Source organism: Chamaea fasciata, unplaced genomic scaffold (genome assembly GCF_029207755.1).
Source record: "Chamaea fasciata isolate MVZ Bird 193981 ecotype frontalis unplaced genomic scaffold, bChaFas1.0.hap1 SCAF_4, whole genome shotgun sequence".
In the NCBI taxonomy this organism is placed as follows: domain Eukaryota; kingdom Metazoa; phylum Chordata; class Aves; order Passeriformes; family Sylviidae; genus Chamaea; species Chamaea fasciata.
Window position 1 is genome coordinate 64,288,234 of NW_027094089.1, and position 22,563 is coordinate 64,310,796.

The window sequence follows — 22,563 nt, forward strand, 5'->3', positions numbered from 1 at the left end:
GTATAAACCTGCCTTTCTGGTTTATGAAGCTACAGTGCTAACATGTAAAGCAAGATGTTATGACTCATTGAAACAATTCTTTGTTCTCTCTTGAAAGCATTGCTGATGGTATTTTCAAATGTACTTGGGTTTACCCCAAAGAATGCAAACCTTTCACAAGTCTGAGCTTAATGCAAGGCAGATTATATAATTTTTGCAGTGCCATATGATGTGAATGTAATCCTGTTAAACATCATTAATAGTTTTGGTTTCCAACTTTGCCGAATTTTGGTGTAATTTTATCAGGGGAAGTAAGATGGCCTCTCTTAGTTTGCAAAACTTTGAGCGAATGTAGTTAAAATGTGTTTCAGAAGAGACAAATAGTTACTAAGGGATTCATTAGCAAAACTTCTTTCTTGACTCGACTTGAAGATGCAAATTACTTGCACGAAACCCTGAAATCATGTGGCTAAAAATGAGAACTTCAATTGAAAATGAGTCTGCAGCTGTTTCACCAAGGGGTTCATGTTTTACCTGGACAGTACTCCCTAGTGCTGGGAAAATACGAGGTTAAGGAAGGTGAGGTTTGAAGGGTGTGAGGAGAGGTCCTGGCTCACATCCTGGCTGTTCCCTTGCAAAGCACTTTGTGTTCAGCCGGCTTTGCTGAAAGACATGAAAGGGATTAGCAAAGAGGGCTGTGGAGACTACAACATGAAATCTGTTTTGGCTGATTGTAACCAAAGCACTGAGCATCTTGCTGCTGTAGAGGTGGAGAACCCCCAGCCATTGTAAGCTGGATGGATTTGCTCAGCCTTTCCTCACAGCCAGACCACCTATTTCTGCAGGACCTGCAATTATTGGTTAACTGAGCTGCGTCAAAAGAGAATAAATTATCAGGCATTTATGTTTTCTCTCTGCCTAGCAGTATAAGTAAAAAGCAGTTAAAAAGCCTTTTATCTCTGAAAGGAAAGAAAGGAGGCTTTAGTTTTTAACCAGACCAGGTCTGAAATGTGCATGTTTCTTGGAGATAACAAACCAGCTTTAGGGCCCAGGGAAGGAAAGCTGTCCCAAGAACTCCTTGTGCAGTCCTCAACTCAATGAACAAGAAGACCTCCAGCCAAGAAGGGTAATTGCATTCTAAACAGGTGCAGAGTCATGTAAGTTGAACTCCTGTAAGGCTTAAGCTTCTTTGATTATTCCCAGGGTTGTGTTCTATTACTCTAAGATGCTTGAATGGGAAATCGACGGTGTCATCTTGGTGGCTCAATTAGTATTTCTCAATTAGTATTTCTTAGTGCTGTTAATAAAACCAGTGAATAATGGTACTGGTCAGACAAGGAGTGGAAAGCTCATTGAAAGCAAACAGATTTGAACTTCACATAATCACAAAAGCTGAGCAAGGGTTAGGTGGGCACTACTTGATGTGTCCTGTGAGCCCATGGTGCAAGGCAACCCTTTTTATACCTTCTTGCAAGGATTTACTGACCTCACTGTGGTTAACTGTGTCAAAACCCATCGACTTTGAGTGGCTGATGGTAGAAATCCTTTAGTCTAAAATGTTCTCTGAATGTTTAGTGCCCAGCTGGAAGTGTTGCCGTCATTTATCTGCATGGGTCATTTGGAGTCAGGGTTGCTTGTTTATTTTGAACTTTTCTTGTGTCTGTTTCTAAAGATGCTTCTCCAGTCCTAGGTTCCCAAGACATTGTTGTACTGTTTAAATGAGGATAGAAACAGCTAACAATGCTGAAGGTAATTTACCTTATATGACACGGAATCATAGAACATGCCAGTTGGAAGGGGCTCATCAGGATCGTCAAGTCTAATGTATGAATGATGAGATAACAATGTCCATTTTAGTGGGATGTCTCTTCTGTTTCTTTTGAATGACAACTAAGTTAAAAATAAAGCAAACAAGGAAAATTACTTCAGTCTTAAGTCCTTACTGTCTAGTAATCAAACCTGCATTTTTAGTATTTTTTAAGGGTGTGTTTTGTTTTGTTCTTTTTTCTGCAGTGCTCCTGATAGTCACTCTACAGCTTGTCTTGCCTTGTTCTCACAGCCTGAGTTCAACTTCTTGTTGACAAAACTGATGATAAAATCACTGTATTGCTCTGCTTTATCCAATTTGGTAAATTGTGATTTAGTGAATTTCCACTTACCTTAATCATGTTTCCACCAGATTACCTTCTGTTTTGTGGGTGATCATTAAGGCTCACTGTACACACTGAGCAAATATGTAATTGCAGTTGCTTGATGTAAACAACCAGTATGATGGATTTAGACGAAGAGAACCTTTCAAGTACATCTCCTGCTTTAAGCATATATATGGTAAATCTGTGAATAGCACCGATATGCAGTTTCCAGCCTAGCAGAGACGTTTACTTTGTCATGGCTTGCTTAGTGTGTGAGTGGCCACCTGAAACTGTTGTATTGTCCCTGCTCATGGGATTAGATATTATTCATGACCAAATGCACCTGCTGAAAAAAACCCAGATCTTCACCATTGTGCTATGATTGATACTTCACCAGCAGAACTAAATGAAAGGATTTTTTAATCAGTATTATTTGCCATTTTAATTTTGAAATTATCTCTTCATAGGTTAGAAAGTGAAATTGCACAAACAATATCCCACAGCTTCTATTTTTTGTTTCTTTCCTCTGTGATGATTTTACTACAGTCGTTTATAAAATATGAAGCAGCTAAGCAAAACCTAATTGTGAGTTATGTCCATATTTTCTTGTGGAGTTTAGGACTGTAATCATCAAAGACTCTAATTGATTTGAGGGGGGATCATTCTGTGTAATTATTTTCCATGTTCCTCATCTCTTTGTTGCTGTCTGCCAGGCGAACCAACAAATACAGGCATTCAGGTGGAAGTGAGCTTTTTACAGAGCATTCCCAACAGTACAATGCTGTTTACAATTTGTCCCCAGCATTGTTTGCAAATACTGTCGTAGACACTTAATGAAGTGTTACTCAAGCAAACAGTGAAATTATTTTAATTCAGGGTGGTGGACTGCTCCCCCTTCCATTATCAAAAATACTTTACAAGAAAATAAATAAAACTTAACTTTCTTTACAAAGATTAGTAACAGAGAAGCTAATGATGTATAATTTAGGTCTTAAGGGCAGTTTTGCCTCCTGATCTCCACTGTCAGATTTTGAGTGACAGGTCTGTTCTGGAAGGGCAAGTGAGATTTGAAAAATGCTGTGTTCACCAGAACTATGGGGGTTTGTGTGTTTGTTTGTTTTTCTTTTGGTATTGTGTAACTACTACCTTGCCAGCTTCTTAATAGTATTCTACAGAATTACTTTTTAAACATGTAAAATATTTTCATCTGTACTGCTGAAATATTTGTTAAAGGCACTGGGAACTACCTCAGTTTGTTTTTTTTTTTTAGACAAAGCTAATTGAATGCATGAATGCCACTGCACATAGCTGACAAAGGCAGAGCATCTTTGTGAATAGGCTCTTTAAATTCTTTCCCACAGAAGTCAACAAAAGGGTCGGTTGTCCTGGGCTACGTATTTCGTCACTTAAATTTGGTGGAAATAGATTACTTTGGACTGCGCTACTGTGACCGAAGTCATCAAACGGTGAGTAAAAGACAGCAGATTGGATTTGCTATGTGTAAAATTTATCCTGTTGTGCTGTTTGCCTGTAAAGAATTAGACTGTCATACTTCCCCTAATTTTCAGTGTTTCTTGGCTCAGGTTTCCAGTAATAATTTCTTTTGTTTGTTTGCAATAACATCTTGGAATAGCCATTAACATCTTAGGTAGGAATGGAATCAAATGCTAAATGTTGTTGAAAACTAAATTATGAAAGTACAAATAGTAAAAAGTAATTATATGAAAGTAGGATTGATATTTTTTTCCTCTTTAATATTGTGCCCAGAAGCCAGTGCCTGGTGCTCTGTGCTCCTCAGCCTTGCTTGGCCCTGCAGTGTCTGGGAAGCAATGTCCCTGAGTGCACCACAGCCTACTTCACTTGCTGCAACACCGGCTGAACACCTGTTTCAGGTGTTTTGCCATTTCATGCCATTTTCACTCTGGCTGAACCATCTCTGTGTCCCTGAGCCCACAGAGCCTCTTTGACAGGGATTCACCTCACATCTGAGGCTTTTTCCATTGGGACATTACCATCCTAAAAAGACAAGGAAATGTTTCAGCCAGGCTGAGATGTTTCAGCCAAAGCAGGCAGTGTCTTGGAGCAGTACTATCTGCGCTGCCAAAGGCTTGTGCTGGATTGCTGCAGGCAGAGGTGAGGAGCAGGGGGTGCTCAGCAAGAGGAAACAGTGTTGTATTCACAGGATGGTCTTCATACTACCTTAAAATTATGAAGAGGAGAGTGCCTGGCGTATGGTTAAATTAAGTCAAGCCATTACAGTAAGGATAACAAAAAGTTTATGGTCCTTCATCTGAAAAGTTCATTAAAGAGCCAAACAGTGTAACTGTGTGTAGTTTTATGTGTTTTATGATGAGTGGTTTTATGCTGCTAGCTTGCCATTTTTAGTGAAATCTTGTAGACTCTTAAGAATACGCAGTATAATGGAAAGTTTTCACACAACAAACAACACCTTGTGCTTTAGCTGTAAACATATATTTAGTTGCATGCTTACTATGGCTAAAACTCTCTGGGGTGCTGTGGGAATTAGTCCTGTAATGGCTGGCAAGAAGCCTAGATCTGAATTTTGGATTGGATATTTTTTGGATGGACCACAGTAAAATTCCTAAGGGTAAGGGAAAAAGGTTACCTTGCTAATTAGTTTTAAAACCATGGCCCTGAGATAGTCTCAGGGAGAAAAGTGTTTGGGGGTTGGGCTACCTATTAATGCATTGCTTGTGGTGGGGAAAGTTTTATTATTTGTACTCTCAGTTTTTTTGTCACACTATATATTTAACTGAATTATGAATAAAGCAGCACAGACAAAACTATATATTTTAAACAACAAACCGGTCACAAAAGAAACATTTTTCTTATTAGGGGTTTGAAAGGGCTTGTTTAGTTATTTTTCCCATTACTCTTGCATGCCTCAGCACTTCCAGGTGGTCCTTTAAGTGCTGTGTTGGTGAGCTACCTCTTATGTGGGTGGTAGCATAATTATTTTAGTACTACCAGTAGGGCTCTAATGAGTGAACAAGGTTTCACTGTGCTATGTAGTGTGTATGAATGTGTAGCATTAAAATGGTCTCTTCCTGAACAGCCAACACACTAATTAGCCCGTGAGAAGAGCTAGATGCAGCAAACAGATTGACAGAACTGGGTGGCACTGGCAGAGGCAAAAACAGTAGGATAAAGCATAAACTGGATGACCCTGTCTCTAGGGTAGTAATTTGGTCACATTACACAAATTTGACTTTACTGATATTGCAGGCCTCCCCAAACTCTCCACAGTAAAACCACGGTATTCAAATTGAAAAATCAAGCTCTGGAAGATTACAAGTTACTGTCGGAATAGCATTACCTGTACCTACTTAGTGCTCTGAACAAGACAGGTCTCCACAGGAACAACAAAATGTATCTTCTAATAATTAGTTAAAATACAACATTTAATAATGAATTAAAAACTCCATGATACAAAACCACACCCCAGTGAATAGATGCGTTCAGATAATGCTGTGTGTTTTCAGTAGTGTTTCCTAATCTCTTAGTGCCTCTGTTGATAAACTACATAGTGCTTCTTCTCATGTGGTATTTGATTACCTTTCTTTGTGGTGCAAATTCTTTAAAAGAAAGACCAATTTTCTTTGAGTGCCACCAAATCACTTACTATGCTTCATCATCTAACCTTCACCTGAGCCTCTTGCATTACTGTAGAGAATGCTGGCACCCAAATTAGTGTAAGTTGACACCAGATACTGTCCTCATGGTTCTCAGAGAGGGCATTTGTGTCTTCTGCTTCATCTCCCAGGACTTTGTGCCCCATCTGCTATTTTTAGGTGAGACACAATCATCAGAATATGTGTAGTAGAAATTGAGGGTGGTTTAGGAAACGCTGTCCAGGATCATGGAATCATTAAGGTTGGAAGGGACCTCTGGAGATTACCCAGTCTAACCCCCTGACAAAGCAGAGTCACCTGGAGCAGGCAACTCAGGAACACATCCAGGTGTCTCCAGGGTGGGAAATTCCACACTCTCCCTGGGCAGCTGTTCCTGTGCTCTGCCAACTTCTATGGAAAGAAGTTCTTCCTCATATTGAGGTGGAACTTCTTGTGTTTTAGTTTATGGCCAGTGCTCCTTATCCTGTCACTTTGCATCACGAAAAAGAGTCTGGCACCATCCGCTTGGCACTCACCTTGGAGATATTTATTTGCGTTAATGATATCCTCTCTCAGTCTTCTCTTCTCCAGACTAAACAGGCCCAGCTCTCACCTGTCCTCATAAAAGAAATGCTCCAGACCCCTCTGTGACCCTCTGCTGGACCCTATCCAGTAGCTCCTTGTCTCTCTTGCACTAAGGAGCCAAGAACTGGGCAAAGTTTTCCAGATGTGGCCTCACTAGGGCTGAGCAGAGGAGCAGGACTACCTCCCTCGACTTTCTGGCCACACTCGTCCCACTACAGCCTCTCATTGCTTTAGTATCTGGGGAAAACAGTGGCCCAGGGGTGTATTTCTCCAAGGCCTGGGTGAACTGGTACTGGGAGGGCTATCCTGCCACTCTCACTGCTGGTCCCCGCTATGCTGCAGCTGCCAGGTGCCCTCCACCCAGTCCCTTTGCTACTGCCTTTATGGCTTTGCCAGGGGTGTGTAGGATAGTCAAGCTAGTTACTGGTCTGGAAGAGGCCAGTGTTTTTTTTGAGGTACACAAAAGGCAGAGATAGCAATTTTAATACATGGTATGTCAGGAAAAGCTGAGCAGACTTTGATGAGGGAAAGGGTTCTTCTGAAGCCCAAAGGCGTTCCTTGGGAAATGCCAAAAGAATCATGCTATATACAAAAAATTGTACAGCAGGCTGTGATGTAAATATTGTTCTTATTTTCTTACCTGATACTGCTAATCTGAGCTATTATAATCAGAATGTATCCAGATACCCTCCTAGGGCACTAAGAAGAGAAATACAAATACAGAAGGACATATCATGATATTCATTCATATTGCACCATGCCCCCAGACCCTGCAATGTAGGTATGTTTTTCTCCCCTGCTAGGAGGAAGCTCTGTTTGAGCACAAAACCCCGAGAGCACAGCAGGTAGGAGGTAACCCATGACAGTAGAGAAAATTAATGTCATACAATGTAGAGTATATTTTGTCCTCAAGATCTTAGAAAAAAAGTTAAATTGTACTTAGCTTGTGTTTTGTTTAATGTATTTTTTTTTCTTTTTATGGATTTTTATACTCATCCCCAAGCATGGTATACTAAATTATCTAGGAGGAAAGAGAATTGTTGGGTGTGTTAAATTAGCTGTCGTAGCCAGTGGAAAGAAAAAGGAGACTGAGAATGTTGAGTAGAAACAAGAAATTTTAGAAGAATATTAATGGATTAAAACAACAGACACAAAGCTGATGGTCAGGTAAGTTAGAGGTAGTAAGAATAAACCTTTATAGTGCAGCAGGATCAGTTCACTGATACGATACTAAATATAACGTATATAACTTAAGATTCTGAAAACAAAGATAGAAGCATTAAATACATATTTGTATGTAGGAATTGCCTGAAAATTTTTACACTTCTTATGTAATAGAGACATCCTGAACTCAGCAGATTGAGGTTCTTTGCACTGAACATTTGCAGGGAAAATCTGACACCGCAATTCCTGTTCTTAGTGTTGTCTTAGGTTGTGGGAAAATCTTGATAATTTCAGATTATAATTGAAAAATTACATATTTTATCTTCAAAATTATGTTTCTTCCTGTGGCAAATGTGATCAAAAACTGACACATGTGGCAGGATAGGTACAGGTTTGTAAGAATCCAATTAAGACAGTCCAGCATTTAGTTTGAAGTTGATAGATCTTTCTGCACCAGACACTTCATTGATTGATACTACAGCAAGCATTTCAACCTAGTTAATATTTTGTTTCAAGCAGGTTCATGGAATTTGACCCAAGTTTAACCTTATGCAGATAGAAAAAATTAAGATTCCAGATTAGTGGTAAAGTTCTTGCAGGCACTTAAAAGGGCTAAATATGAAATACTGCATGGAGCTTGGATGGATGCTGCTTACAAATCTGTCTTGTATTGGGAGCCAGATTTGTAAAAGTACAAAGGACAAAAGGGCCCGTTTATTCTTTATGCTGTACTTAAAAACATATATTTTAAAAATGTAATTTCTACCTAAAATTTTAAAAAGGAGTTATTTTCTTTAATAACATTGTACCTTTTTAATCAGTCTTAGTAAACAAAAATTATTAAAGTAATACTATTTGTGTTTGTAAAGAACAATTAGTAAACTAGTACCTTTAGTAACTGTATAGTTGCATTGGTTAGGTCTATTAAAAAATGATACTTTTTCCTCATTTCTTCTGTAAATGTTAAATAGTTCTTTTAGATTTGCAGTATTGATCCCTTGCAGTTAGACGAGGAGGTGCTGGGTCCTCCACCTTTCTGCAGCAGTGGTGAGCTCTTTGCAAGCCTGTGCAGGGAGGGCACAGGTGGGAAAGCACTGAGAAGTGTCACAGTGGCTGCCAGGAGATGAAAAGGGGTAAGGCAGCGTGTCGGAGCTGCCTTGGCCTTCACCGCTCTGGGGTTTGTTGTCAGCAACTGCCATGCAAGTGCATTCGATTAATGAGACTGGTTTTTTGTTCCATTTGTCTTGGCACTTCAGCGTATCAGCTTGGTAGCGTAACTATACCTGACACTGTTTATCCATCTGTACAAGCATTTAACAAGTATCTAACACACATAACTGTGTAGCTGTGCTTAGGTGTGCTCGCAGGGCCCCAGTGTTGGGGTTCTTAGGTCTCTAAATATTCTCATCTTTACAGTCTGGCTTCAGAAATGCCTCTGCATTATCCATGAAATTCCATTCATCTTTGGCTTGCAAATAAAATGTTAGAAATCTCTCGCTCCTCCCCCCACCTCCTGTATTCTTCAGGAAAAATTTGGCAGCCTTTGAAATAACAAATAGCTGCACGGTGATTTTATGTGTGTGTTTGTGCCATTGCCATAGTGCTGAATACTCACTGGGGAAACTAAAAGGTAGATGAGATTCCTGTCTCTTCTCCAACACATTCAAGTGTTTAATCTCACCTGTGCTGATCTCAGGACCTGTGGCACTCACAGAAAAACATGTTCTCTCATGCCAGTTGATAATTATTTTTACTAGCACAAGCAGCAGCACCCTGTCTTCCAGGGATTAGAGTGCAGTTTCTCCTGTCAGCTCAGTATGAGGGAAGGAGAAGAAAAGTTTAAGTGATATGAATAACCAGTTGTTCTGTGTTAATTTTCAAAGTTAAGTAACTAATTTCCATAATTATCTGTCTTGCAGTACTGGCTGGATCCTGCAAAGACCCTCGCTGAACACAAAGAATTGATAAACAGTATGTATTTAATTTGAACTTAAAGGACAAATATGAAGTTACAATGTTCCATCTACACAGTCTGCACAATATCTCTATTCTAGTCACAACAGATCTATAGTTCTTAACAAGTTTGTTATTAGTTTGTTATTCTTAGCTGTATCAAAATTTCACACATGGATTGCATAAAGTATCGTTTAACAGTCATTATTGTCCAAAGACTTCTGTGTGCTTAAATTTTGTTTTAGGCCAATAAGTGGTGTTATTCTTAATCTGTATAATTCATTTTATAGTATATATAATAAAATGCTATCATGTTTAGCATACCATAACTAACTTAGATTCTCTTCTGTTTTTTAAAGTAAAAGTTGTGTCTCCTACTGATAATAGATTTTCTTCTACTACTGTCAGTCTTCAGATATTGCAGATGCTAGATCTGTTTTATTTATTACATTTAAAGACTGGTATTTAGAGATCTTTTTAAAAAATATGTAGAAGTGGAGAACACATGAAATAAATACACTTATAAGAATTTTGCTACAGAGTTACCTGAATAACAGGAGAGTAATGTTTTTAAAAGGTGTATTAGAAGAACTTTTCCAAATATTTCTAAATCTGATTGGCACATAAATGAAGATGCTTCATAAGATACTTGGAAATGTGGAAAGGATTAGTATTCAGCATTATTATTTATGACAGGGAATCACATCTCATGCACAATACATTTTTCAAAAAGCTTCAGTGGAAAAAATATTTAAACATCAAAATCAAGCAGCAAAATAATTATCTTAGAGAAACAACAATTTAGCAATGAAAGCTAAATTACAATATTCAAGATAAGCAAAAATTCCAAGTAGATAGACAAGATGTGAATAATTAAAAGGTTTAAAAAATAATAATAAAAATAGTTTGTTTCCCCTAATGTGTAATGATTGTTGCTGTATGGATTTACTGTGTGAATGTAACATTGTTTCTGAAAATTTCAAGTTTCATAAAATGTTAGTAGCTGTTTTGTAGTCAGCTAGGAACAATTCATACCAATTCATACAAATTAACAATTCATGACAACTCACTTTTACACCAAATTTTTTTCCTGCAGCTGGACCACCATACACTCTGTATTTTGGCATTAAATTTTATGCAGAGGATCCATGTAAACTTAAGGAAGAAATAACAAGGTACAGTATTTAATAAAAGTGTAGTTTGTTGATCTCAGACTAGCAATATATTTCAGCCAGGTGCATATTGTTAGGAAGCCCAAGAAGAAAAGATAGTCTCTGGTCAATCAAAAATCAAAGGACCTTGATGTGCATTTCTGGGAGTGGTTTTTTTTTTTTCTTCTTATTTTCAGTAATGCATTACTACAGCTGCATTTATACTATGTTATAACCAACTTTAGAGTTTACTTGGATAGCAGATATAAATATCTGCATTTTCATCTTTATTTGCCATAGCTTAAATTCCAGAACTGTTTTTCAAGGGGATTTCTTTTGGTCTAAAAATATATGAAGGAAATTGAAGAGTTGCATGCCTCTGGGTCTTTTACCAAAGCTTGTCCTGTGCAAGGTATGAGGATGCACACAGTAACGCATGCACGTGCACACACTTGCACACAGATGCACACACATGGTTATTTGAACCCTCTCACAGTTTTGGGGTTTTCTGTTTATTTTATTTATTAAATGTCTTGGAAAATTAGTTTTAGGTTCAAAAGGAAATTTGAGAATTTGGGTAGGTAGGCAGACAAAATTAGTGTGCTGGCTTGCATCAACAAATGCCAAAACGCTTTTGATGCCCTAAGAATGTGACAATGGGGATTCATTAGAATGCACACAAGGTTATTAATTTTCAACCTAAATTAAAGGTTGCAGCACAGGCAGAATATTTTCTTATTCCAGAGTGAGAAAATTCTTCTGTTTCCATACTGGCACAATAGGAATGGAAGTCTCCAATGTAACAAGACCCAGGCTGTCCTGGTAAAAATAATAAATTCTGTGACTTGGCAGGTAAAAGAGCATAAGCTGGCAGCAATGGGATACCCCTGTACTATGGAAATTTGGTGCCATTTTCTTGTACTTTCCCAGAAGAACTTTAGATCCTTCTCACAGGGAAAGACAGGTGTCCCTGGGAAAGGGAACTTTGGCCACAGAACCTGTTGTGATTGCCTCTTGGGGGGCAGGGTGGAGGTAAGGGGCTAAATTTTCACAAGTTCTTCCTTTGCCCTTTGATAAGGCTAGCCAGTGATCTGCACTGCTCATTAGGTGTGCAGCTCCAGTCAAGAAATGTTGCAGTGTCATTAGGAAGCATCTGGTCATGACTTGACAGTGTTTGGTCATGCAGAACTGGAACCTTGGCTGGTACAGAGGGACAGCCTATGAAAGTGATATGATGGTATTGTCAGTCTTCTATGAAACACATTGACTAGTCAACTGCCTTCAACATCTGTGAACACTTATTCCCGTAGGCTCTTAAATCTTGGAAGGAAGGCTTCTTTTTGTTATTGTTGTTGTTGTTGTTGTTGTTGTTGTTCAGGAAAATAACATTACTATTATTATTATTATTATTATTATTATTATTAATAATAATAATAATAATAATAATAATAAACATCTCCTTATAATAATTTGGGTTGGAAGGGACTGTTAAAGGTCCTTCCACTTAAGAGGCATTAAAGGCCCTCTTTTCCTTTATAGTGATAGTAATAACAGCATTCAGCGAAATTGTGTAATTCCAATGATCTGTTAACTGCTTTGTGCTAATTGATATGTTTCTTTAGAATACATATTGGTTACTTTAATGGACATGAGAGCTAGCTCTGTTGTTATTAGATTCTGACTATCTGTGCCATTACACAATTACTCTTTGCAAATAATGAAAACCTGTCAAATTTGTAATTGCTTTGCAGCAGAATCTGTTTGGCTTGTTGGCAAAAGCTAACACTGTTTGCTAGATGCGTTTGCTAGAGAAAACTTGCAATTAGGCACTCTAATATATGCATGACAAACATGACAGCACACAAGATGAGAGTGCTTTAGTTATAGGTATGAACAAAAGGCCTGGTTTTGCAAAGAGCTCAGTGCCTTCAGTGGGAATTGAGATTGTTCACCTTACAGGAGTCACTTAAGCAATTAACAGTGCAGGATGCAGATGTATTTTGAAGGCTCCTATGCTACTTTATTTTGAGACTACAGAAATATAGGTACCTGCTCCAAGGATAATATATTTTTAGCACCCTCTCCTTCCAAGCTCTGCTTTGTAGAGGTGGAGAAATACTAACAGAAGTGTGGGTGTGCATCAGAAATGCACTTCATGTCAGAAAGATGATGTTGTGTACTTCACAGAGGATGCAAAATCGTCTTGGTCATTATCATAATTCATACAGGGAAGATTTGTTTAGGTAGGATTACAAGCATAAACTAGAAGCAGGATTGAGGTATTGCTTAGAGTGAGGAAACATTGAGTGTCTGTCCTTTTTGTTGCCCAGTGATATTCCCAGGAAATTCTTCTGCAAATGCCCTGTTCCTCTAAGGTAGAGAACATTAACCATTTTTTAGAGGATGGACATGCCTATTCCTATTCCTAACATCTGTCACAGCACAAATTCTGGGGGAAATCATTAATCAGAAGGACATGGGTATCTTTATTCAGAGGCTCATGTGATAAAGTCTAGAAAATTTGATTCGACCTTAAGTTTTCTGAGTCAGCTGTCATGTAATCTGCAGTTTGTAAACTGTCTTGAAATCAGTGTAGGTGCATTTTGAATTTACAGACCATTCCATGGTGCTTTCATAAATTACTTATACTAACACAGAATAAATTATTTGCAGAGTAGCTGAATGGATTTATTGTAGATAAAATTGAACTAGTGAATAATGGAAAGACTATATGCTTGTATGGAAGACCCTTTTTTGTTCTGTAAAAATTGCCTTCATTGTATTTTTACGTTTTGTAGGAAATCAGTACAAGAAATTAACTTAGGATGATGTGAAGCACTGCATAAATCTGTTGTAATAAAACCAGACAAAATCCAAATAGCATTTAAAAGATTTCTCATAAATCATTATGGGAAGTTGCCATACTGCAGACCCTTTATTTAATGGCTTGTTATCTTGTCTGTTCCATCTGCTTTGTGCATATTGATTCATTCTAAGTGGTCTCATTTTTGTCAAGTGTAGAAGCAGGTTATGACTTTGAAAATGACATTTTCACCCCTGATATTACTATCCCAAGCAGGAGAGAACCCAGCGCTATGACAGATTCTGATGGCACAGACTGATTGCTGATGGCACACTCATCCATCTTTTCATGGACTCCATCAAACTTACCTGCTGCATTGTAGTTGTTACTCTGTTTATGTGGAGAGGAAATATTTGAGTAAGGAAGCATCCAATACCCAGTCCTTCTTTACACTGATCCAGTGATGAGGTTAAACTTTTGCCCTTTGATAGGTTTCTTGTTCATGTTTTCTAATTCCTGTCCCTCTTCCCCACTTCCTGACTGCTCTGTGAAAGTCAAAAGAGGTAATTTTAGGGAGATAATTCATTGCGTATTCACAAAATAAGCAGATATAAGGGAAGTCAGGAGTGCTCCCTTTCCTGGGTTCTTTCACTGGATTAATCTTAGTTGTTACTTCAGGGTCAATAGTGGAACTCATTTAGAGAGGAACACAGGCATTTACTGTCACACAGTTATGGTACATGGTATGTGCACAGTAAATGGGATGATTCTGAAATATTAATTGGACTAGAAATAACAACTTTGTTCTATCTCTGTGTTTTAGGTATCAGTTTTTCTTGCAAGTAAAGCAAGATGTTCTACAGGGCCGTTTGCCTTGTCCAATCAACACTGCAGCACAGCTGGGAGCATACATAATTCAGTGTAAGTTCTTCTGGCCCACTGAGAGCTTATTTCTTTTAATCCTGCATTGTGATTAATTTTAAGTGATGACTAAAGACATCATTAACACTTTATGCATTCATTTACAAACAGAAGTACTGTGACTGATTTCACTTAGAGAGCTGTAAATAAATGACCATTCTGAATAGATAATGCAGGAGCAATATGGAAGTTAATGTAAAAAAGAAACTTTAAAGTCAGTCTGAAGACTCTGCTAAACATTCTTTGCTTTGCTGGGGAATATTTTAACAAGTACTCAAGGCTTTATGACTTTGAATTACATGCAGAGTATGACAAAACCTTCATCAGGAGACTTACAGATTTCAAAGACTATTGGCAGTCTCAAATCACAAAATCTTGGAAAAAAAATATTATCTCAGAAATTACATTATGTCAGTATGAATGCATGTTTACTTAATAGGAGGATATGATTTGACCTGATGTGAAGAATTTTCATTTCATTTAGTATTCGTCTACATTCATCCATTAGTAGAGATCTTTTCAGAAGTGGATGTTACATCCTGCATGCAGAATAGAACTAGCAATCAATTCGAAAGGAGTTGTCTGTCTACTGGAGCTCTTCTTTTTTTCCATTACACCTCAAGATCTATATTCAAACACAATTGATAACCAAAAGTTGTGTGAAGAGCCATGCTGAGACCTCTAATCTGCAATTTCTTCTGTGTTAAATTTAGATTTGTCTGAAGTGATAGGTATCAAGGAAAGATTCTTTGTATTATTGGTGTTACAAGTATGACTCAATAACACTGATTGTAACAAAAAATAGGCCTCCATTTATATCCATTTAAGAATGACAAGGCAGAATAACTTGTGTGTGAAATGGGAATGGGAATAATACAGGATTTCATGGTGGATTATATGTGTATCTGAAAAGCTAAAATTTCAGGCAGTATTTATTTGTGTACAGTTATTTTTTACTTAATTTTGCCATCTAAGAAATATGACATCATCCTCTGAAAAATTGTTTGCAGTGCACATTTCACTTTACTGGCAGACATGCCTTCCTTGAAAAAATACTACAAGTGTGAAGCAGGAAAATATTCAATGATGGCACCATCTTCATTTTATTATGAGAAATTAGTAAAAAGAGTAAATTCATGCCCTTTAGTAGTTTTGTAAGGTGGTGAGAGCTGTTGTTTTGGTATACTGTCCTGGTCCTGTAATTCTAATCTCAAATATTGTGTTGGAAAACAATGAGAAAGTTTATAGGAGAGAGAAGAGTTAAAGCATGGCCAAGGTTACATACAGTGAGTTAAAGTTAGTCAAGGCACTAGGAGGCATGCATTTCCATGGGCTCTATAAAAACTTTATCCTTGTATTTAGGGCTTGCACTTGTTCCAAATATGTAAAAACACCTGAGAAATGTCTGTCTCAGACACTGAACACGTAATTTTTATGGAGGTTTTCCAGTGAGACTTCTCAACATCCCTACTGAGCAGATCACTGTCTCTTTCTAGCACTGTCATTTCAACATTTTGGAAAGAAACATCACTAATTAGATGAGTCTTTTCCTTCTTGGCTCTTGAAGCCGTCTTGTGGTTATGTTTTTTGGCTTAGCGGGCATTGGCTAAAAAGCTCCGGTGAAGTCTGTCTCAGAGAAACCCAGTGTACAGATATTATGCAGTGTTATAAAAAAATTGAAATACTAACTTTTGCAGTTTCTCAGACAGATGCAATGATAGTTAAGATCAGTAGATGGGGGTTCTGGCCAAGATGCATATTTGTTTTATAATTATGTTACAACATATGAACAGACATGACTAATGTGTACAAATGTAATTTGCTTCAAAGAAAATTACATTGGCTATTCATCATATTCTTTTCTTTAAGAAAAGTCTTTTGAAAGCCGTTTTTATTTTAAAAGTGAATTTGATATCCAGGAAATAACACTGATATTTTATTGAAAAAGGAAAACTTGTGATTCTTCACAAGAAACAGTTACCATTAGAAGACTTTCTCTCTAGGACTCTCAGGATATTTACCTCCATTTGTATTCCCAGCTTATGTTGAAGTCCCAGCAATAATGTGGATCAGTTCTGCCAGTAATATAGAAGTTTATCATGCGAGAGATATTACAAAACTAGACTTTTCTTCTACACTTGTTTTACATATGCTGCCAAATAATCAAGGTCATTGAATTCAAACTTTGTTGGCTTGGTCAAAATTCTGTGTGGTGTGTAGAAGCACTAGGTTTCTTGTCAAAGCCTCTAGCTCTTTCTAGCTCTAGCCTTCTATATATCTTTTAAAATGCGTGAAGACAATTTTTTCTTGGTTTTATGTGTGTTGATGTGAATAGTTCTCTCTTCCCTTCCTTTTTTCTGTATCTGACTGCTGATTAAATTGGCCGTCAGCTGGAATGCAGTGGCTGTGCACCAGTAGATGTGTTATATAACACATTTTTTGAGAAAAAAGTACAGGTGACCTTTGTTTTCTCCTTGTGTCCTGTAGCTGAGCTGGGGGACTACGACCCGTACAAGCACACCACAGGTTATGTCTCTGAGTACCGCTTCGTTCCTGACCAGAAGGAAGAGCTGGAGGATGCCATAGAGCAGATACACAAGACTCTGATGTAAGAATTCAGTACTGTTGGGAACTTGGCAGATAATACCAGACTCAGGGATGCTAGGCAGGTGGGGAGGAGCAGCCTGTGGTGCAGAGTGGAGGTTTTTACACTTAAGGAAAGGACACAGGGGATCCAGTTACACCTCTCAGAAACAGGAAAGATTTTATGTATTGAAGCTGTTCTTTTAGGAACCGACTAGGACAATAACTGGAAATATGAAGTGTGTCAGACCTAGGTATGGGTGTTTCAGAGCCAGCAGTTTTAATAAAACATATGTCAGAAATTCAACCATATGTAGAGCCAAAATAAACATTTACTTTCTTATCTCCAAGTTCATGTTCCTGGTAAGTGTAAAGAAGCTTGTTCTAACAAATCCAAGTTAGGTGCAATTGTGATATAAGCATTTATGAAGATGAGAGCAGTAAGGACCCTTTCATGAGAGTGTTCATCATAGCCTTTGTCAAAGTAATGCAAAAAGAATCAGTTACCCATCTTGTAGAAGATCTAAATTTTTTGATTTTCTTGCTATAATGAAGCCACAGCCTAGATAAAGGTTAAGTAATTTTTGCCTGTAGCACTGTGTGTTAATGTTATATATATCTTGTTTAATGAGAATAGGTATTAACTCAGGGTCACAGCTGTTCTCTGAAAAGTTTTCCAGTAATTGGAGTCTGTACCAGTTGCCACATTGACCTGAGCTTTCTCTTCCAGGGAAGAGAGTCTGTTGTCAGTAATTATTTCGGTGTGGCTGCATGACAGCCTCATACTAAGTGATGCATTTCAGAGAACTTTCTACATGTAGTTATATGAAGTAAAAAAGTATTGTTTTTTCCATTCCAGAGAGAGGAAACTGAGTCATGGCTAGTTAGTTTGGTTCAACATCACAGAAGCGGTTTGTGAGAAATGAGACTTGACATGAATTGCTGTGAGCTAAGCAGCCTTCATTTCTCTCTCTCAAGTTTCTGTAGTCATTAGATTCAGAAGCCAGTGGTTGTGAAGGGAAGCGATCATTGTCATAACACTTACTGATCTGGAGCTCTGGTATTGTTCTGCTGCTTGCCTGCAGTTGGGTGTCAGGGATTTAGCAGCATCAGAACAGAGAGGAAAGCCAAGGTGTACTTACTCATTGCTACTTCAGCGCAACTGTTACCACCAGCACTGCCAGCTTTGACTTCCGCACAGTTGACCACAGTCTCTTCAGCTAAAAAATGTGAAGCTATAATGGATGAGGGCATCCCAAATTGTCCCATCAACCAGAGACATTTCAGGCACACATTTGTGATTTGGTTTGGAAGAACGGTTTTATTCTTTCTGGATCCCATCATGGAAACATGGGGGCTTTTTTTGGTGGTGGTGGGGTTTTTTTTGGTGGTGGTTTTTTTTTCCTGTTTTCTTCAGCGCAGCTGTGGCACTGTATATACATCCCATCTCCTGGTTACGTCAAGAAAAACTGGTTTTGGTTTCATGTTTCCTCTCAGGTTTGTTTTTTTTTTACGCAACACAATAGCTATTTGGAGACTCAGTAAGGATGAAGTTTTTTGAGAAAGTTTCTATAGCAAGGAAGGTGAGGGAAGAAGGCAAATGGGGTTTCTGATTCTGCAGCCTGCCTACTGTGATTGTTGTTCCATCTACACACCAGCATGACAGCTTCAAGGTCAGAGAGAAGTATGAGGTGACCTGATGTTGTCAGGCACATCTGGGGGATCAAGCAGTGACTTTGGGGCTCACACATGAGGGAGCAAACACTTGGTGCTGGAGGAGAGATAGAATCCCTCTGTGAAGACATGACAGCTGGTGTAGCTCTCCTGACAGTGCCTGTTTCAGACTGTGGGAGATCTGTCACTGACTGGTGCTTGGCAAGTCAGCTGCTACTGTGTTTTGAATCAACATTTCATGCTGCCAGTGGGGCACAAGCAAAGCAAAAATGACCCTGATATTTAGCTTTAAGAGTAGCTTTAGATGTTGTTTAGGGCTTCAAGTGGCACTCAGGTGCCCTTTGTCCATCCAAAGGAGTGTGTATGTGCCAGCTGCATGGCTGTCACTTTGCCAGCCCTGTCATTCCCACTGGCAAAGACTGCTTTAGTTTTGGGATGTGTGATGCTGAGGGGAGTTTGTGTTTTCACAGATGATAAAAATCAAACACGCTTTGTACTAATGGGAGTTCTTTCAGTCCCTGACAGTCCTTCATCCCTTCACATTCTGGTTTCTCCATCTGCTTTTGGGAGGACTTCTACCTCTGTCTTCCATCTGCTTCCTTCAGAAGCTCCAGCTCACATTTTTGCTTTCTTCAATATTTTTGCAAATTTAGTTTCTAAAACATGATGAATTACTGTGAAAGTATTTATAAAATACATCAAACATTTATTTGACATTTGAGCCTTTTGGTCCTTTCAGAGGGAAGTGAGAATAGAGGGATAAGTGCATCAACATTTTTCTAAGCCTGGTCAGTAAGGAAAGACTAACAGCAGGGTTTAAATTGGTGTTGTATTCTAGCACTAATTCAATAATGGGGTAATCCACTTTGCTCAGGACTGGTATTTTACCTGCTTGTGAACTCAGTGAGACAATACAGCCCCTGTAAACACTTTGCTTACATTTCTGGGAGCTCCTCACAAGACTTTAAATTAAAAATCAAGCTGCAGAATAAATTTTTACAGCAAAAAAGATGTGACAGATGTGACTTTACTGATGTCCTGAATGTCCAGTATTCAGTGTGTTCTAAATACAGATAATGAATGACACATCTACTGGGATTTGAAGAAAGAGATTTCTCTTAAAAGTTTTAGGTCTGCTGCTTTTCCAGGAGTCCTTGGAGAGACAAGCACCTGGAAAAGTGGCAGTGCTGCTACACAGATAAGATGAGCTGAAGCAGTCCATCTCCTAAATACAAAGAAGTCATTTAAATGCCTTTGAATACCTTTAAATACCTATTGCATTCGTGCAAACTAGCGCTGCTGTTCACTTCTTTGACCATGGGAGTTCTTTTTCTTTGTCACCCATAACACAAAGTTGGGAAAACCTGGATGGTAGCTTCTAGGCTAGAGAGAATGGTGACACAAGAAGCAAGAATGTGCATATTGCAGGACTTTTCCAGATTTTTGGTCAAAATGTTGAATGTAGAATGCTCTACTTCACACCTTGAATTTGAAAGGTAGCACATCCAGTGAAGTATTTCCCCAAGAAAACCAACAGGATGAAGGAGGATATGCATCTTTTCGAACTGATATTTTTACAAGATGTGCTGTACTTTCCCAATAACGGTCCACTTGCTTTCAGAGAATTATTGAAAAGAAGTGAAAATGAAAACATGGTTTCAACTATTTCAAGCTTACAGAAGAGGATCTTGTTCTTGTATCAGTGACAGATATTAAGGGAAGAGCAAATTAAATTCCGAGGACAAGGCTTTAAAATTATTTGTTTTGTTCTTTTTGAAAATAAATCCATTGTCAGCAATGTAAAATGTGTTCCTACTAGGCAGGATTTCCCCCTCACCAGTTTTTTCAGTTGTTTCCTGCCAGTGGTACTTTTCAACTGATGGACTGGTATCTGCAGCTAGGAAGGCAGGCAGGATCTTTGAAATGGCTAATCTTGCGAGACAGATTCCAGATTTGGTTTTAGTGTAGCAGACCTGGGTACCGCCAGCTGGTGTGACTTACCATAGGCAAGATTTTATGAAAAAAGTAATAACTTATCAGAAATTATGAACCTTGCTTTCAGGAGCTTCAGTATTGCTATGGGGAAGTAGTACTTCCCAACCAGTCATACTATTCCTGCTTTATTAATAATAATGTAGTTATGGGGTAAAAAAGTTGTTTTGCATATTGAAGCCTAAAAATGAAATGTGTGAAGTGTGTTTGTGACAGCAGGGAAAAAGTTAGCCACTGCATTAGGCAAACTTTATATATATGATAGCATATATGTCTGTGGTAGGAGATCACTAGCGATCTAATCTTACTTGGAATAAGAAGTTCAGTGTTGAAAAGACAATGACAGCCTAAAAATCTGGTAAGAAGGGCTGCATATGTGTCCAGGAAACAGTATTTATTAATATGATCTATTTTGATATGTTGATTGGAATTGCATGATTCTTACAAATAATTGTGTTTACAGGGGTCAAGTTCCTGCTGAGGCAGAAGCGAACTACTTAGGTGTGGCCAAATCTCTGGAAATGTATGGAGTGGATCTCCATCCTGTTTATGTAAGTGTTAACTGTGAGAAATAATTACTGCACTAATGTATGAAACAGTATTTAGTTTTGTTGCCACAGGATAGCTGGAAAGGGAACACTACTCAAGAAATGCAAAGGAACACATATTTACAGATGGAGAGGATTCAGTTATTCATACATACAAAAGCCTAATGATTTTCAGAATAAATGCTGTGATTGTGTTATGCCTATAAAAACCAATCAGTTATACTCTGGATAAAAACAATTTAGACAGAAACGAAGTAATTTGTACAACCATCAGGAGACATGAGTGAGGGTTATCACCTTTGTCCTTGACAGAAGAATTTGCCCATTATTTTCGTTTAAATAAGGACAAGTGTGTTCTGAAACCTTTTCAATACCATTTCAAAAATTAGGGTGGAGTAGCAGTAGCATGTCTGGCTTTTTAAAATATTTGTTGTCAAGGTTCTACTAAAGATCCAGACTATGTTTCCATTTTTTCCCATGTATATCATGCAGCATTGCAAGTTGTCTGTATTGCCTCAGAAAACTCCTTCATTTCTTTTGTCTATCAGCATGTATGTTGGGACTGGATCCAAGTCATCACCTGGAGGCTATGTGCTCCTGCTGGAAACATCATTCTATCTTGTTTGAATTATTCTGCCTGTGGCAGGTGGTTGGGGGTTTTTTTGGGTTTGTTTTGTTTTTAATAAAAGAAAATCAGGAGTTCAAATAGGGAGTTGCAGTACAGAAAGTTCACTGAAGTAGATGTACTTTGTAAAATTACTTGAAAGAAAATAAAGAAATCAAGATACTACCTGAAGATTTAATATGTATTTCCTCTGAAAAAATGGGTAGCCTGCAATATAAAGTACCTTTTAATGCACCCTATGGCTTAATTGTATTCATATCCCAGGCTTTGTTCCCCTCCTACCCACAGAAAGCTGGGGAGTTACTGGAACAAGATCCAACATGAACCAACAAAATCATGTTACATTTGTACAGTCTGGAATTTTTTTTTTGCCTCATAACTTGCTTTTGTTGTGCAATGAAATCTCTGCCTGGGTAACCTGTGAACATCATTGTTCCTACTTAAATTACAACATCAGCAAAAGCCCTCATTTGAGACTGAAGCTGCACACATGACGAGATGCAGTTATTTTCCTCCTTTGGTCATATTAAAAATAAAGTTGCCTTTAGCAGTTAATTCACTGAGGAGCAGAGGCAAAGCTTGCTAGGTGTGCTTGACCTTTGTCAGCCCTCTAATCACACAGGACACTTTCTCAGTGGCTCAAGTCAGTCCCTATCACAGCTGACAATTTTGCTGTTCATGCTGCACTGGTTCAGAGCTTGCAGGGCTCTTCCTCATTGCCTCAAGTAGGAAGGTGAATGAGCTTTTCCAGCTGACTTTCTTTTAACCTCATGCACTAGGGTTTGCACTCCTTCAGCTGTAAGCTGCGTCTGGTTTTGGTT

General features: G+C 38.3%; 1 protein-coding gene across 5 annotated transcripts in view; it reads left to right on the plus strand.

Annotated features, from left to right (window-relative positions):
- Positions 1-22,563, plus strand: part of EPB41L4A (erythrocyte membrane protein band 4.1 like 4A) — a 139,366-nt gene that overhangs the window by 64,175 nt on the left and 52,628 nt on the right. For all 5 annotated transcript variants that reach the window (XR_010720528.1, XR_010720529.1, XM_066181823.1 and 2 more), the window contains 6 exons: positions 3,473-3,577; positions 9,412-9,463; positions 10,542-10,620; positions 14,223-14,320; positions 16,808-16,928; positions 21,033-21,120. Coding sequence is in view for 3 of the 5 variants with exons in the window: in XM_066181823.1 (XP_066037920.1) it covers positions 3,473-3,577; positions 9,412-9,463; positions 10,542-10,620; positions 14,223-14,320; positions 16,808-16,928; positions 21,033-21,120 (543 nt within the window). In the remaining 2 variants the exon portion in view is untranslated. The remainder of the gene's footprint in view (positions 1-3,472; positions 3,578-9,411; positions 9,464-10,541; positions 10,621-14,222; positions 14,321-16,807; positions 16,929-21,032; positions 21,121-22,563) is intronic.